At 40.3% G+C, this 18,123-nt stretch overlaps 1 protein-coding gene across 13 annotated transcripts in view; it reads right to left on the bottom strand.

Moving 5' to 3' along the window:
- The window catches only part of LOC137101202 (AT-rich interactive domain-containing protein 1B-like), a 162,476-nt gene that overhangs the window by 90,876 nt on the left and 53,477 nt on the right, over positions 1-18,123 (bottom strand). For all 13 annotated transcript variants that reach the window (XM_067479288.1, XM_067479286.1, XM_067479287.1 and 10 more), the window contains one exon: positions 16,161-16,265. In XM_067479288.1, the coding sequence (XP_067335389.1) occupies positions 16,161-16,265 (105 nt within the window). The remainder of the gene's footprint in view (positions 1-16,160; positions 16,266-18,123) is intronic.

The following is an 18,123-nucleotide window of genomic DNA, read 5'->3' as shown; positions in this document are numbered from 1 at the left end:
GCAATAACATTCACAACAGATAAAGAAAAGTGTAAATGTAACTTTACGAATAGAAAAGTCTAGGAAAAGAAGTATTACAAGAACATTGACTTTTATTTCCTAAAAAGATATCTGAGAGCAACAAACAAATAAAAGTGAGTAGTTCTTTTGTTTTTTGTTTTATCTGGTTATTAATGTATGCACTACTTTATGTCGGTATGTGTCTTGTTCCCGTTTTCAGTGTTTTCATGAGATCAGCAGCAACCTCCTGCCCAGACCAATCAATAGCTTGTTACTGCGGCCTAATGTCTTCCACCAAGAGAACTGACACACACACACATACACACACACAAAAGAAGAAACACATAGAATAGAACATAGTATAGAAACAGGAAGAAATGGACACATACATACACACATTCAAGCTAAATATTTGACAACAATGTGTTTTGCAACTGTATCTTGCCTTATGAAACATGCTAATTTCCAAGGTCTCCTGTAAACAAACAGCTCCCTAGAGGCAGCATTTCAGCTTTATGGCCAAACTCTGTCAGCCCAGAGGAAAACAAGTGCAGGCTGGAAAAAAAAATCCACAGATGAGATAAAAGAGGAGGAGGAGGAGGAGGAGGAGGAGGAGGAGAGGCATTAATATATAGAAAGAAACCAAGCAGGAAATGAAAGTTTAGATTCCTTTTTTCATCTGCCAGGATGGGCTTTATGGCTAAAACCTGTTGTAACAATTGGATCTGTCATTTTATGTCATTTTTATTTTTATGGTGCCGAAGAGATGCTACACTGTTGTAGTCTTTTTTTTTTTTAACCTTTATGTGTCCAATATTTATAGACAGTGGAAGAGGGAAAAAATCTTCAATTCCTTGATTTAATGACTAGCAGCAAAGAGGTGAAAGGTCAGGCTGTTTGATCAAACTTTAGACAGCCAGACAGACTTGTTATATTTTTGAGGGACGTTAAAGTGAGTTTTCAGCTCATAACAGCAGCTGCTGAGCGACTTGGCTGCTTTGACTCCACTCTTAACATTTATTTCTTTGCAGTAAACAAGGTTTCCACCACTTGCTGTAAGACTCCAACTTGCAGCAGAAAGGACAAATTTGAGTAGGTCTCTGTAAGAGAATTGAAACGACTCCACAATTACATGTCTCAGCAAATGTGGGATCCTTTCCTAAAGATAGTTGTGAGTGCACAACCTCTGTAGCAGTGTAAAATGCATGCTAGGATACATGATGTCAGAACAGAAAGTGATAACAGACAAATTGTGACAGTTTTTATCCCACATATTGTCATGTTTGATCAATTTTAAGCTACTATTTTAAAATGATTTGATTAGTTTTCCTCATCATTGACCTTTGCCCTGACCCTGCAGCCAATCATGTTGGTCAGTGGTGTAGAAGTGGGTTTGCTCAAATATTTATATAAAAAAACAAACACGCAAGCCCCTTTCAAATACACATCCACTATTATGTCTACTTACCGTTCTGAACATACACACAACACACTAACAACAACACAGCATCCTTTTGTTTGAGCTTTTGTTTTGCCTTTTCTACTTTTTCCCTGGCTGAGAGTTTGAAAGTGATTACCGATGTGGTCCACTTCATTAGCATGAGAACAAAAACAGCGTGGGGAACACATTATCACTTCACAGAGAAAGACTGAGAGCTGTCTGCCTGTTTGTTTACACCGCTGCATTTGGACAATTTCTACCAGCACCGCCACTGTTGTCTCATGAGGACAGTGTTTTCTGCAGGAGGAAGCAGCAGAGTGGGAAGGGGCAGGAGCATAAAAACAGGGATATAGAGAAAGACAGTGATAGAGGAGTAATACTCTTATATGCAATTCAAAAACAAAGTGCATGCATCAGTCACGTTGGAAATTTTCAGATTTGCATTAATGAAACATACTCTTATCTGCTGTCCACTTGACTTTTTGTGAAGTTGAGACATCTTTATCAGGCCATCAAATAAACTGGCTTGATTTAGAATGTTAAATTGTAATATGCAGATATCTGCCTCTAGAATCACTTGTTCTATCGTTAGTGTTAATGGCAGTCCCTCAGTAGAAACCTGTCATACTTTGTTTTACATCAGATTTCACCTGCTGATAGCACTACTGCAACATTATACTGTTGTCATTATACATGATGGAACCAAGTCCTGTAGCTCATACTAAGCATTAAAGAATGAAGAAGTGAGACTATTTCTTATAATTATGAACAGAAAAAAATCCACGTAGAATCATGACAGTGATATTTAGTATAAAAGAGTTTCACTTTACTATATGTGCAGTTTTGCAAGGAGAGACAGTATGATCTAATAAAGTTAGTCTAGCAAAATATGAACTACAAGAATATAGTAAAATTAAATAATTCCTTGTTTAGCCAGGGGCCCTCTAGAGTCATATCAAGCACCCGTGGGAGGCCAAGAGCCACAGTATGAGAATCACTGGCCTTGTAAACTTCCATTTTAAGCCTTAATCCTTCTCCTTCATCCATACTTCTCCTATCTTCTTCTTTCTTCAGCCTGCAGGGATGTGTACAGGCTGAAAAGGGAGGAATATAGAGCAAACAAGAGCATAGCGCACCAGAAAAAGCTATTTAGAGCTGGCTGACCCAGGGGTCAGCTTGCTGGATGGCTTCCTGGTTAAAGGGGATTGGTGGGAAAAGGAGGCAGCTCTGGTTAGCCAATGACAATACACCGAACGGAAATCAATGAAGTTCCATAGAAAATGTCAGCTAGGACTGACCTTTTGGAGACTACAGCCTCCTGAGTCAAAGAGGAGAGGAGGAGGAGGACAGGAAATAAAAGGGGATGAGGTCAAAAAAGAGATCAGGATAAAAAAAGTGGTGAGAAATAGTATGTGAGGAGAAATTAGAAAGGTACAGAGGTGAGTTAGAAAGAAACCGAATGGTAAGGATGGAAGAAAAATGGGACCGTAAAAGCATGATTTCTTTTTTTTGAGCTATAAATGGTACATTCTTAGATTTGGTTATATTTATATATTTTATTCTGCCAAAAGAGATTAAATTCCACTGACATATTTGGAAACTAAAATGACCAAACTACTATCAAAAATGTCAAATATGTTCATTTCTTTTTTTCTTTTTTCATAACTTGCCTTTACAAAATCTTATCTTATCTGTAGATCATTTGATAAGGCAGCTGTCCACAGATCACAGGGTCAGTGGTTCGATCCCCGGTCCCGAGTACATATGAAAGTGTCCTTGGGCAAGACACCTGACCAAGTTGCTTCTGGTAGGTCAGGGGAGCACCTTGCATGGCAGCCACCACCATCGCTGTGTGTGTGTGAAACGGTGAATTATCATTGTAAAGTTTCCGTCTCTCTGGCAATCTACAACATTTCTCCTCACAGCAGAGGGAAAATTAAGTTGGCAGAGGAGTTTGAGTGGAAATCATTTCAGCGGGGAAAAGGAGGAAGACAAAGTGACCTTTACTGTCTCCAGACCTGCTGCTTCCTTGTCTTAAATCAGCCTCGGTGGGACCCAGGAGAAGTGAGTGAGACAGCAAGGGAGAGATGGGGAAACACATACTCCCCATCTGGCCCAGTGAGGATGTGAATATTTCTTCTTCGGCAGTCTAAATCAATTATGTTCTTAGTCTGGCTGTTCTCTCTTTAAAACCCTGTATTTCTTACATTATTTTGGTTCACATATCATTACATCCTTAGCTTTCTTCAATTTCATTTCTTACATTTTTGAGTCCTTAATTTCCTTCTTTTTACATTGACATTTTGATGTGTCCTTTCCCCCTTGTTTGCATCTATTTTTTCCCTTTTTTCTTCGTTTCTTAAAACTTTCAGTTTTTCGGGTCTTTCAGGAAACAGAAAGTCATACATTGATCCATCGAATACAGTTCATTATGCCATGCCAAAGCATTAGCGAACATACAGTACAAGCTCAAATTGAGATCAGGATGAAACATGAAGAAAAATTTGTGCACCTACTACAAACAAACACATCCTTCAGTTTAAAGTAGGAGGCAATGCGAGTGCACGGAATAAATTCCACCGTAGAAAATGAAGAGTTGTTTAAAGGTTCCGACCTCAGTTGTTTGCCCAACCCCACAATTCTTTCAGTCCTGAATAACAACAAGGAGGTGAAAGGTTCCCAAGGAGTAAATGAAAATGCTTCTCTCTTTCTCTTTCTGACACCACCATAATTTTACCACCCTGAATTGATTCACTCCATCTCTTGTCCTTCTGTCACCTTCTCCTTTCTTAAGTTAACCTTGTCTCCCCGTCACCCACCCTGTTCTTTCTCCTCTGTCCCAGGTTGTTTTTAATTGGGGAGGGGGCCAATAGGAGAAGGACAAGTGATCATCTAAGCTTGGCTGCCTCTTGATAGGAAAGAATAGGATAGAGTGTATGTGTGATGTTAGAGGAGTCCAGCGGCAAATCTTTCTCTCTTTCTCCCTCTTTCCATCTTGAACCCAGTTATGATTCCAAATCAACACACACTAGCGCATTCACACACACAAACACGCACAAGCAGTCATTTCTCTTTGAACTAAGTGTTGCACTGCATTCAAAGCAAAGACAAAGGCAAAAATACGGGGGCGGCAAGAGAAGAGAGAAGGACACTTCAAGGTGAATTAGATTTCCACATTATTTTAACCCCCTCACACACACACACTCATACAAACATACACACAAAAGCACAAACCAAAATAAACCACAAAGTACGCACATGCTCACTGAGTTACCTCTAGGCAGCCACTAATATACACACATAAACATAGTGACTGACAGTGCATATAAACACACTGTCTGGAGTGTATGCATTATAATCTCTCTATACATATTTATGAATTTTGCTCATAACAGAGGATCACCTTTAAACTTCTCCCTACTCCAAACTGTCTGTTTGTATATGTATGCATGAGTGTGTTCTTGCATGCATGTGTGTTTACACAATATGCATATAAGTGTGTAGGAACAGAATGAGTCATGCAAAAATGAACAGTACAGAGTCCCACATTCTTTGGACAAACTACCACAGCAACAGTACATTTGGATGAAACATTGCACAGCAGAAACTGCTAGAAAGCTGTGTGTGTGTGTTGCAAAAATGTCCAACCAATTAAAGCAATCAATTCAAGTACAAGCCGCCCACTATGCTGAATATTGATAAGGCTAAGAGCACAACAGGGTGACCTAGGCCACTGTGCCAAACTACTCTGACCCCTGTGTCCACTTCTGCCACCAACGCCAAAACCATGGTGTAAACACTTTACACCACTTGGCCCTACTGCAGTTAACAAACACAGACACACACACAAGCCAGATGCAAACACTGGCTTGACAATATGACAAATATTGCTTTCCACCCAGAACAAATGAAGTAACGACAAAAAGAATCTAAAAAAAAAATAAAAATCAACGGCTCATTAGAAAGATAAAAACCACCCAAAGCCCTGAGGGTGAACAGGAAAGGGTGGGTTGGGGTGGAGGGGAACAAGAAATGAGAGAGAAGAGAGAAAAAAACGACTTGAGAGACAACAAATCATAACAACTGTAACTCAATTCGGAGGCACAGCCTGAGACAGCTTTCTTCATCTCTTTCTCCCTCTCTCTTCATCTTTTTATCTCTCTGTCTCTCTCCTTCTTTTTTTTATCTTGGCTCCTTGGTAATTTTTCCCACCAACCAATAAGCCATTATGTGGCAGTAATATGGCTGCTAATGGATGCACCGACCTGGGAGGAAGCACATGGTGCGCCATTAGCCCAAATGCTATGCAAAGCTATCACAAGACTCTTTCAAAATTACCCCGACTGTGTGTTTGTGTGTGTGTGTGTATAGGTTCTTGTGTAAAAACCTGAACTATAAAAGAACAGATCCTTTTGTGATTCTTATGATATGATAGGTTTTGTGTTTGGCTGCATAAATTAACCTTTATCTTTTGGTGAAAGGTGAAGGAGGTATTCACATTCTTTTCCTCATCCATGGGGTAAGACATGTAAATTGCTTTAACAAAAGCATTTGTCAAAAGTAATTAAATGTAATATGTGAACATACTTAATTTGAAGCAAAGTGCATTTAAAAGAGAATAGGCACAGGGGCAAAATGTATTCTAAGCTCTAAATAAACACATTGTAGACACATAAACAAATGCACACACCTTGAACAGAAATTAACCTAAACTCTTTGCCTCCAAATGGTCAAGAGCTATTTCTTTAAGATGAGCTGCAGCATATTTTTTTAATAACCACTGGGTTTTTATGGATGATCTGGACTCTAGGGGCCTTTATACATAATGAAATAATTAAAACAAACTCAATACATAGAGAAATAACAATTAAAACTTAATAAGAATCAATTATAGCAACTAAATTCAGAACCCGCAAAAACATTTCAACAAATTAGAGTTTATAAAGAATGCATTTAAAAAAAGGTTTTCAGAACAGAAGGGAAGTTTCTTAATTACCAGTAATTGTCTAGAGATGGGAGTCAAGCAACATTGGTAGAGAGACATGCAACACTGGATAGTTATGTTTCATGCCTCTTGGAGGTCACAGGTTGCTGATATGTTTGGAGAACCCAATCACACTGTTGGCACAGTAACACACGTAGAACAATGAGGGACAGAGAGAATAAGAAAAACGGAGGACTTGTTTAATCATTTGGCCAGGTCTGACAGATGGTCGTACACTATCAAAAGAGCAGTGCAACTGATGGAAATGGACCATCAGTGACCCTCGCAGTGTGTCGTCGTGTGCAAGCTTCCACATGTATGACAGTGTTACAAAAGCAAATGCTATGCAAGTATTGTCCCACTGTAACGCTCTGCCAAGCCTTGACAGTAATCAGGCTGGTAGGGCAATAAACATTTGAAGAGCAGAACAACCGGCATCAGCCAGGGAAGATCGCTAAAAGGAGATAACCCCTTCACACCTCAAAGCCCCCTTCCTTTTTTTTTTCCTTGTCAGCTAGAACTCCTCTTCTTACCTCCTTTCTTCTTCTTCCTTTCTTCTTCTATTCCCTCTTTGACTATTCTTCAACACCTTCCAGTCATTAAAGCTTTTTACACACACACACACACACACACACACACACACACACACACACACACACACACACACACACACACACACACACACACACACACACACACAGCCAAAGATCATGCACAAATGCACATATAAAGCTGGAAACAAATATAAGGCACACATGCACACACTCTCCTGGACATCCAGACTGAGGACTGTTGCTTGTGTCTATACGAGCACCATATCGACAGCTTTGATAACTATGACTGGCAAGAGAGAACAGATTACAACCCACCACCCCACCCAACATACACATATAAACACGCATAAACACAAACACATGGCTGTTCTCTGTCAAAGATCATTTTCTTTTCATCACTCATACATAAACACTCATAATCCAGAAGACAGTTAAGCAGCAGTATTGTAGAAGTGGACAGCCAAACAGTGACAGTTTGGATCTTGGTGCTCAGCCTCCAAGGGCCACCTTGGTACCGGTCCCAAAGCCAGATAAAAAATTGGACGGTTGTGGGAATCCAGGAAGGGAATCCGGTGTAAAAACTCATGCCAAATCAACGTGCGACCCCTGAAGGGACAAGCTGAAAGCCAGTGATCCTTGAAATGCTAAAATGGGGCCACCATAATTATTTTAAAATAAACTTTAACAAAACCCCAGGTGCAAAATTGTATTTTATGCTATGCTATTGTTCACTGCAAATGCCTTTCAAACTCACAAAGCTAAACTCAGAAAGGTCAGAGAACTAGAGAGCAGGTGAACAACCAGTCAGCATATAAGCTATAGCAAGTGAGCCATCAGTGTGAGTCTGTAACTGCTAGTGTGGCAGCACAAGGTCATTAGTGGAAAATGAAAGTGGGCTGCATTGGTGTGGAGAGAGCAAGATTGGGGGTACAACTATGTATATAGTGCTCTGGCCAAGGAGAGGTAATATGTTGAGAAAATCATGAACAATGTGTGTGACTTGGATCATATATAAGTAGGTCAAAATAAATGCAAATATAGGGGTGCAGACACCACATGTGAAATACTAAACTATACATAATCTGCCCACATGACTTTAATCATCCATTCCTTCTCCTCTATTTCACATCTTTTCATTTTTGCACTCTTCCCTCCCTTCTTTCTCACTATTCTCTTCCCCTGTTTCTTTACTCTCCATGGACCCCTGACCAAGGAGAAGCGATTTGCAGCAGCAATCCGTCGCTAATTCCAGCTCAGCGTTCATGAAAAATGTATAGCAGGGAGACTGTAGGGAGATGCAGATTGGTGTTGGGCCCTCAGCAAGAGCCTGGCTCTGCATTAATGGAACATTATTTTCACCCTCTTCATCCCTCACTCCATATACATGTCTTCTCTCCCTCTCTTGGTTTTTCTCTTTGTTATTATCATATCCTTCTCTATCTATCAATCTCTCTCGATCTCTATTGATCAAGCAATCTATTAATCCATGAATCTTAGCTTTTCTCCACTATTTGATAAAACAAAAGCCATAAATATTCAAGGACTCAGTGGAACATTAGCTGCTCAAACATCCCAAACACAGTTATCTGCAATCTGAACAACTATGTGTATGTGCGTGTGCTTGTGTGTGTGTGTGTGTGTGTGTGTGTGTGTGTGTGTGTGTTTTGCCTGTGCATTTGCCTGTGAGCACAGTGTGCAGCCAGCTAAACCTTCTCAAAGATAATAGGAGGAAAAAACTTTATCTTAATCTTTAAAAGGCGCGTTGTGAAGTTTGAATCCAGCTGTGAAATGGGGTGTGTGTGTGTGTGTGTGTGTGTGTGTGTGCGGATTTGGATGGGGTTTAAAGCACAGGTATCTTATGAGAGTAGATTAATAACAGCACTGTAACAGCGTCAGGACTAGTCACAGTGCGGATCGTGCATAATAAACCTCCCAAGGAGTTTACATACACACACACACACATACACACACACACACACTTCCTGTCACTATAGCAACGCTGGCAGTTTTGCAGCCTCTAACTTCAATCTTAGATGTAATTTCAGCCTCCAAGCAGCCAGAGGGAGCCATGGTGATGACAGAATATTCCTCTGCGGATGGTTCCTTCCCTCCTCCATCCCTCTTTTAATTCTGTCATATTGCTCTCTTTCTTTACTCTCTGCCTAGACAGCTTGCTGGGAGGCCAAGTACCCAAGGCCAGACATTGAAAATAAACCCAGAAAAGCCAGAACTAGACCAATGAAGCCAAGGTAAGAGGAAGTAAAATAGTGAGGAAGTGGGTTGAGATGAGGAAACTGAGAAGGAAATAAGGAAGATGGTGTCTTCTTTTATACATCCTTTCATTCTAAAGCAACTTCTGTCTCTAATTCTCTGTTTCTCTCTGCTGTTCCCTTCTTACAGCATGTGTCACAAAGAGTCAATTGTAAAAAAAAAAATACAATAAAAACAAGCTTCCTTCTGTTACTTATTACCTAAATTCAATAAGAAAAATATGTTCTACCAGATTCATATACTAAATGGTCATCTGACAAGAGAGCATTCCCACAACCAAGCCATTAACCTTAATCTTCATTTCAGATTGGCTCAATCATTTTCTTTACACCATTTTAACAGCTTTTATAAATATTAATGTTGTAACAGAAAGTCACCATTTATAATGGAGGGTTTAGAGCCAGAACGACATATCTGGCATTCAGGATCGCTGAAAATAAAATCTATATATCAAGTATACACTATTTGGTGTTCTGGGATCAACTGAAATTGGTGTTTTATGAAAACCAAATTGAACTGAGTGGATTGAGGTGATGTCTAGCCAATGTCCTTATTTCATTTTAGGAAAACAGGATGTAAAGTGCCAAAGAACAAGTAAAACAAGTTAAACGTGCAATGTGTCATTTTCATTTACTGAGCGTATCCACTGACTCGATGTAGCAGCCTCAGCTTTCACACTCTGTCACACTGCTGACCCGTGGTGGAACATGGAAGACCAGGAGGAAGGTGTTGATGTGTGTGTTTTTACCCTAAGCAAATAAAGGACATATACAAAATAAACTGCTGCAATTTTTAGAGATATTAACAGATGTGCATACATTACACTTACAGGCAATTTAGAGTCTCTAATTAACCAAGCATGTATGTCTTTGGACTGTGCGATGAAACCCGGAGGAAACCCACGCAAGTATGGGGAGAGAACATGCAAACGCCACACATAAGAGTCATAGCTGGCCTGGAATTCAAATTGAGCACCTTCTACTGTAGCTGTGAGGTGGAAGCACTAACCTCCCCACCATCATGCTACGTATAAAAAACACTATATGCAGAGTGATAGCTTTGTCATTTAAATGTTACTGCAGAAATCAGATACAGACTACTTCTTTTGGAAACTCTGTCCACTTATGTTCTGAATTTAAACTAGTTTTCCTAATCTGTCAGAAAAAAATAAGTGTTAACAGAAGACACCAGCCATAGAAAGAGAACTGATGGCCAAAGGAAGAAAAAAAGATACAGAGGGGAAACATTTCTCTCCTTCTAGGGTCAGTCCTCGATCCATCTCCTCCTCCTCCCTCATCTCCCTCCTTCTGTCTATTTTCTAATCGACAGGCGCCATTAGAACCGGACTGGTGTTTTCTTAACCAAGTTCATCCGTCTCCATTCCCCACACTGTCAAATAGCCTGTAACATGCAAGGGTTGTACACATGTGCAAGCCTAGTGGTAAGAAAGTGTGTATGTGGTTGGACAGAGTACACATACACACACACAAATGCACACGCACAACGTTTTATTATCACCTTTTTACTCTGCAAGGTTCAGTCAGGAAGCCTGGCAGGGGTGGTTGAGTATAAACATGGCCTCCTCCACAGCTGAGGAGCTTTTCCCTCCTCTCTTTACCACTGCTGCTCAGTCTTGTGTTACCAGCTTGCTTTAACAACTTACACTGGCCAGCATAGATTCCAGTAGGTACAACAGTATGTAGCCATCAAGAATTGTTTTAAAATACAACTAAAAGCCTTAATCGCAAACAAAATTTTAAAAATTCCTTATTGATCTCCATAGGGAACTGTTTTTGGTGTGTCTCAGCCCCACAGGGGATGAGAGTGCAATGTCAGCCGCAAATGACTGCTGGTAGGAATTTGGTGTCCTGCTAAAGGACACTTCAGCACCGTAACAACATAGGGGTTCAAGTGGTTCCGATCTTACAACTATAAACTGGGCTCTTTTCAAACCTGAGCTGTAGTATTGAAAGCTTGTATTAAGACAGAAATCTGTTTTAATTTCAGATCATTTCCTATGTGGCTATATAAACTTTGAGAATTTTAAACTAGAGTAAAATACCAGTGAACCAAACTGCTGAACTGGTTTTATTTCAGGTATGTTCACAAGTAAACTCTCTAGGCAAAGAACGATGTGGATTATGTATGAAGATGAAAGAACTCAAGAAATTCCCCTGCAGAGCAATTCCACTTCCTGTATGTCTGTATGCGTTGTGGGAAACAAATGGTACAGCCCCAACAAAAACACATGTTCCCAGCTCTGGAGGATCAAAAAAAACTACTTGTGTACATGAAACTGTGTATGCGCACTAAATGATTCATGAGAGGCAAATGAAAACAGGCCGGCATACAAGAGGAAAAATAGCTTGTCTGCATTTTAGATGGAACGAGGGTCCCCAGACTTGCTGTGTCATGATATCTGCCGAAACAGGGCATAGGTGGTATCAGAAGAGTACATGAGTAAAAAAAAAAAAAAAAGGAAAATTCTAGGGTAAGTTCTGAAATCCTATGGAGCATGTATGTGTTACCAGCACATAAAGTGACACTGAATAAATCACTTTCACCAGTATTTGAACAAAAAGCTCTACAGGTTTGACACTGACATGACTGTGAACATTCCTCAGTACCTCTGAGTATGAAACTGACATCAGATTGGCTGGGTTATTCTCAGAGGTGCTATGTGTTCATAGCAGTGGCAGAGAGCTGCTGTGGCCTTCGGTGCTGCTGCCTGTTCTAAGAATAGGCAGCGAGGTCCAGAGAACATGTTGGCTATTCCTGCCTCCCTCTCTCTTCCCCACCTACCTTCCTTTTCTCTCTCCACATTCTGCAAAATCACAAGTCAAATAGCTATCACATAAATGTATCCAAAAATATAAGAAACTGTGGACCTACATAGAAAATGCACTTGGTACGACTGCTATGAATGTATATATGACTACATAAGCCCTTCCCTCTTCTCCTTTCACTTCCTTGCCTCTCCCACCCTTTAAACTGTTCCTCTCCTCTTCATCGCCCTTATATTTCATTGCTTTCTTCACTCCCTCTGCCTCCTTTTCTCTCTTTTCCTATTCTTTCTCCTATGTGCACTAATGTGGAGGCTGAATCCAACCCTGCTGGATGACATTACTCTGTGCTGCCTGCTGGCCTGTCTGCCTGCCTGGGGACTCTAAAATAAAACACAGCAGTGGGGAGAGCCAGAGCGAGAGCACATACTGTATAGGCAGCCTGACTGACATGCTCTGTAGAACACACACACTTGGTGTGCGAAAGTCTCTCACAGAGGACAGAATGTGTATCAAAGTGTGTGATAAATGTGTGGTTGTGAGCAAAGAGGTGTGTGTGAGTAAGTAGTGAGAGAGAGGGGGGAGAACAGGCCTTTCCAGCTGTGCCCTGTCAATCATTCATGACCTAACACTCAGAAAAACTGAGGAGGGCAAAGTGGACAGGAGTAAGAGGGGAGAGATAGTGTTTCTGAATTTTCTCTTATGTCTGATGGAAAATAAGTCAAGGAGGGGCAAATGAGCACCGAAAGTGTGCGAGTGTTTCTGTGGGTCTGTGTGCGTGTGTGTGCGCTAGTGTGAATAACATGCCGCTGCCGGAACCCCATAGCCTGAATTCAACAACCCTCACCCTGAACAAGTGACAAAAAGATAACCACGTTTCACTTCACTGCTTCACGCCCTCTTTCTTTCCCTCTGTCTCTCTCTCTTACTCATTCTTTCTCATGCTGGTCTTCCCCTCCTCTCTCGTTTCCTCACCTCATCCTCCCACCCCCATCTCTCTCTCTCTCTGTCTTTCCACATGGCTGGCCATCCTCTCCCATGTCCCAGAGGATGGGAGGCTGTGCAGCAGCTTGGCAGGCTGTCAGGGGAGCGCTGGAGAGCAGGGAACATGTAGTGACTGGAACGGGGGTGGGGGTGGGGGTGGGGGTTGGTAGTGTAGGGGAGGGGTTTGGGGGGGTGGAGTAGCGGGTATGAAATTCCTGGCTTTTCACCTCACTGTGGCACTGAAAGATCTGGCTCAGCTTAGCAATGTTAGGCAAAAGATGCAAAAGGACAAGGGTGCTACAGAGAGGAAGACAACACAAACGTCTCACTCTTATATTTCTCTGAAATCCAAATGTCTATGCTGCAGGCTATAGTCAACACATCATCTTGTGCCAATCAGCTGGACAGCTCTGTAGGACCCCATCAGTAACCAACATGACATGTCACCTTTCACTGACTTATAACTGTCTGGGGGAATAACTTAATTTGAAATAATGCAATGTAGACATCCATTAATGTTGGACACAAAGAGATAAGAAGAAGTAAACAGTAAATCAAAAATGTTCTATCAAAAGTAATTTTTTGGCTTTGGTGGTTGCAAATATACAATAGCATCTAAAATCATTTTCACAAACTGTTCACAAACAGTTGGTGACTCCTTACAATTTAGTTTTGAAATAAAAATTGCATTGTGTATTAGGGAAGAAAATAACTGAAAATTAAATAAACAGATAAATACAAATAATAATAAATTGACTTTATGCAAATAATATACACTTTTTAGTTGTTCACCTTTAGTCTGGCTGCCAACTTTGGCTTTGTACAGAACTGGAGTAACAAGCTCCACTAGACTGCAGGGATAAAAACATTGCAAGAAGACTATTGAAGTGTTAATGCTAGCATTGTATTGAAAATCAGGTGGTGGGTGCTAATTCCTGATTTAGTGAGTTCTAAATCAGGTGGTGAGCGCTTTACCACTTTTTTACCAAAAGTGGTAAACAAATGCTGACTATTTGTAACAGATCACTAAGAATATTGCGTCTTTCAAAAGATACAATTCAAAAAAGCTAAACTACACTAAAACTAAAACAGATACAACGAAAAAACACCATTCACTTATTCATTAAGATTTATGACAACTATGACAGAAAAGAAACACAAACCAATGTTAAATAAAGGTTTAAATGCATCTAATGAACATTGAATCACTGCCAAAGCTACCTGAAAACACAATTGAAAGTAAAAATGCTACACTCCAAACTACATGTAGCAGCACCAACACTACTTTTTTTGTAACTAAAACATCAAAGACTTGGTGATTTATATTATTAGCAGCATTAAGAATACAGCTAGTGTACAATGACATGGACTGTAAGCCATGTTGTATCTCCAATACATTACATTTTAAAAGATCCAAAGGGGCACTGTGACTTGCATTTGTGATAAGTTACTAAAGCTTTCTCCCTTTGGTCTCCCTTCAAAAATCCCGCCACATCACACAGCAGACTCGTCCCAAAACAACAACATGACACTTTGCCGACCCGCACTCCCTCCCTTCTGACAGAGAGAAAGGGAAAAAGAAAAGATGACAGCAGCTTTAGATCTGACATCAAACGCCAGCGAGAGAGTGAGAAAGAGAGAGGGGGAGAAAAAAAAAAAAGAACGGTTACATCTTTGCGATGACAGCTTGCTAGAAGAGCCTGGCAAACGCCAAGCAATTTTTCTCTCTTTCTCTCTCTCCCCCTCTATCCATCTCTCCCTCTCTGTCATCAAAACTTGCTGCCGATTAGGATCTCGGTAAGCCATGCGCTTTGGATGAGATGTGAAAACACACGAAGAACCCAAGGGGTAGCACGCCAGGATTAAAGTGGTGAGGGAATATGGGGTGATAGTGATGGTGGTTCAAATAGATTGGCCCCCACGACAGCAGTGGCTCCTCGCCTTACTTTCCTCTTTCGCAACGGATTCACACACTGATACATCAAGGCCATTTCTCATTATAGCATAAGGGGAAAAAAAAGCTTTCATGATGTTGCTTTAGACAGAAGGGGAGGAAGGGGAGGGGGTGGGGTAAAGAGGGTGGGAGAATAAAAAGGAAAGAAAAGGGAGAAATGCTAAGATAAAGCAAATGACATGCTATTAGTATGTTCTGGAGAAGGAAAAATGTGTGTGTGTGTGTGTGTGTGTGTGTGTGTCTGTGTTTGTGTGTGTGTGAGAATAAGAAGTAATAGGAATCACAGTAACAGCAAAACTGACAGATAACTCAGCTGCTGATCTGAAACAAGGCAAAGTCAACCATCAGAGTTTGTTGAAAGACAGAGGACGACCTGTGTACACAGACTTTAAAAGTATCAGTGCAGGTAAAACATTATGGCCTAATTTGTGTTCATACATTTAATTTAACTTTTCTTGCAGTTTGTTCTTCCACTTCGGAGGCAGTTCCAAAGTATCTGGTAAATTAAACGGCACACACCTCAAGCAGTGCCAATATTTGCAACCATTTGCAAATGTCTATTTATTCTATTCTTGAAAGTGCTGAGGAGCTGTAAGGGGAGAAATGATAGAGAGTAAAAACCGATTAGTTTAGCCAAAAAAACTGGAGCAGCCCACATCTCTCTCCCCACATAGATCAGCCTGGCCTCACCATTTCTTCTCAATTACTCCTCCAGTCAACCTGCTTAACGATTTTTAGCTCGCCCAAATGCCAAGAGGCAGTGTGTGTGGGTTTGCATGTGTGACTGTGTGTGTTTAGCGGAATTGTCTGTGTCTGTGCATATGTTTTTCTGTGCATGTGGGTGTATGTGTGAGTGAGTGCATGATGCTGAGAGCACGCACTGATGCATGTGGCCTTCAACACGGACACCAGTCAAAACATAGGCATGAGATCTAAAACTAGAAGTCAAATCCATGTCCCCCATGGGATATGGGACAAAGAGACAGGTCACAGGGTGAGTGGAGGTGTTTGATTGGACAGAAAAGTTCACAACTGAAAGTTAAACTTTTAGCTGGAAATACTGCAACAACAAAGACCCCCAAAGACTGTTGCACAGTCCTGCCTGGCGTCTAAAGATGTACTATACTTTTAAGTTACCAACTCAGCAATTCTTTGTGCTTATTAGCAGACTTTATTGTCTGTCACTCACTGGCAGACTGGAAGGGCGGTTCTGAGAGATGCCATCCTCATTGTTGGCCTTCCCAGAATTTCCTGGGGCAAGAACCCTTGTGTTGTAGCTCTCCTGCTGGGTATCCTATATTAAGACACAAAGAAACAGAAACACTATAATCAATAAATCAAAAAAATATCCAGTACCAGTGAGTAAATTAAATTATAGATGAAGATGTACTGCAATTACATTGTGTAACCAAATAGATTTTTTCAACATACATGAGCTTTTTTGTTTTTATGCACCATGTGATCTAGTAAATGTAGATGTGTCATTTTTGTTTGTATGTAAAGCTTGATTTTATTCACATGGATGTTTGCCTGAAAATCGCAATTTGCATCCAAAATTTTATATATATAACAGTTTAATAAGCTGCCCTGTTCTTTAATGTGGCATTTTCTGGCCTGGATCAATACTAGATGGGTTTAGATGTGCACATTTTCTTCTATTTTTGCTTTTTGAAAATATATACACACAGATATTTAACAGCGCCAATGAGAATAAATTGGAAAGAAAATTGGGTATAAAATATAACAAATATAACACTGGTTAATTACAAAGACAAAATATAATTACCACATAAAGGAATAAAAAAGTCTTAGTGTCACTTAAAAACGGCATTGTTACACTGTGTTCTATCTATGAACATGTACATGAGAATAATATGTTTATGGTTTAGTTGTAAAACATCATTCGTACTTCACTTTTAACTCTTTGATACACAAATCTTGATCCTTGCTAAAAGTAGGATAGTAGACAGAAATTACTTTTCTTGCTAAATGCAAGTTACATCATAAATTTGGCTTCTTCAAAAACACACTCCATTATGAAAATAGTCTTAAATAGTGTAAAAGAGACAAAATGGATTGAGTTGGACCGTTAGGTGCGTCAGGTTTACAGGGCAGTAATAAAGACTGTGATTCCCAGTTAGATCAAGTCACAACACAAACAGGCCCATTGCACAAGGAAATACAGAGACACACTCAATACACACTGATACACTACATGTAGACTGAAAAACATCCAAACATGCACACATCAGCACACCGTACCCGCCAATTCATTTCAACCAAATCCCGGCCTAACCAGCCACTAATCCTCAACACACACACATACACATGCACCCATACACAAACACACACACACAAACGCACAAATACACACCAATATATGCACACACGGTCCTATTGTTCAATCTAAGTCATTTTCTTTCCCTCTGTAATCACAAGCCTATCTAGTGTAAACCAATTTTCTCTCCATTGTTGGAGATGTTGCCCTCTCCCTTTCCCTCCCGCTGTATCTCTCCCTCCTTCCCTCTCCCTCTTCTTTTCATTCACCACGGAGGTCGTTCCTCCATCATGTTAAGCACAATGGCAACTTGTTAAAGAGCTCTGAGTGGAAGGATTAGTGATAACTGATCGGCGAGACGTGGCGAGTGATCACATGTGCTTGTACACACAACCAGACATAGCATACAACACATACACAGACACACACATAGAGCACGCTTTGAAGATTTTACTATCAAAATCCTTTTCCCCCACAGTTTGATTTCTTATCTGTTGTGTGATTATACTGTAGTAGTTGGGCAATATTCCTGTCAGCTAGGTGATATAATTTTATAGCTGCAGGTTATCCGTTACGGCAAGAAATGTATCATGTGAAATGGATCTATTATTAGAGCATAAAATGTGTCATAATTTGTGTATCCAGAGTGAATGATAGCAATTCAGTATTTGTGTGCATTCTTTATGAAATCTGATATTAAGTCATATTCTTATAGATATAGAGGTAGATAGATATATTGATTTAGTTCTTCTTCACAGAGTTTGTCTGTTGTTTTACTAGCTGTGCACTCACAGAGACAAGAAGTTAATGTATTAATTTATTCATTATTAAGAAAAGGTTTAGTCCCTTTAAATCCACATTATAATTAATAGCC

Source organism: Channa argus, chromosome 16 (genome assembly GCF_033026475.1).
Source record: "Channa argus isolate prfri chromosome 16, Channa argus male v1.0, whole genome shotgun sequence".
Classification (NCBI taxonomy): domain Eukaryota; kingdom Metazoa; phylum Chordata; class Actinopteri; order Anabantiformes; family Channidae; genus Channa; species Channa argus.
Note: the sequence above shows the minus strand (reverse complement) of the source record. Positions and strands in the feature narration are given on the sequence as shown.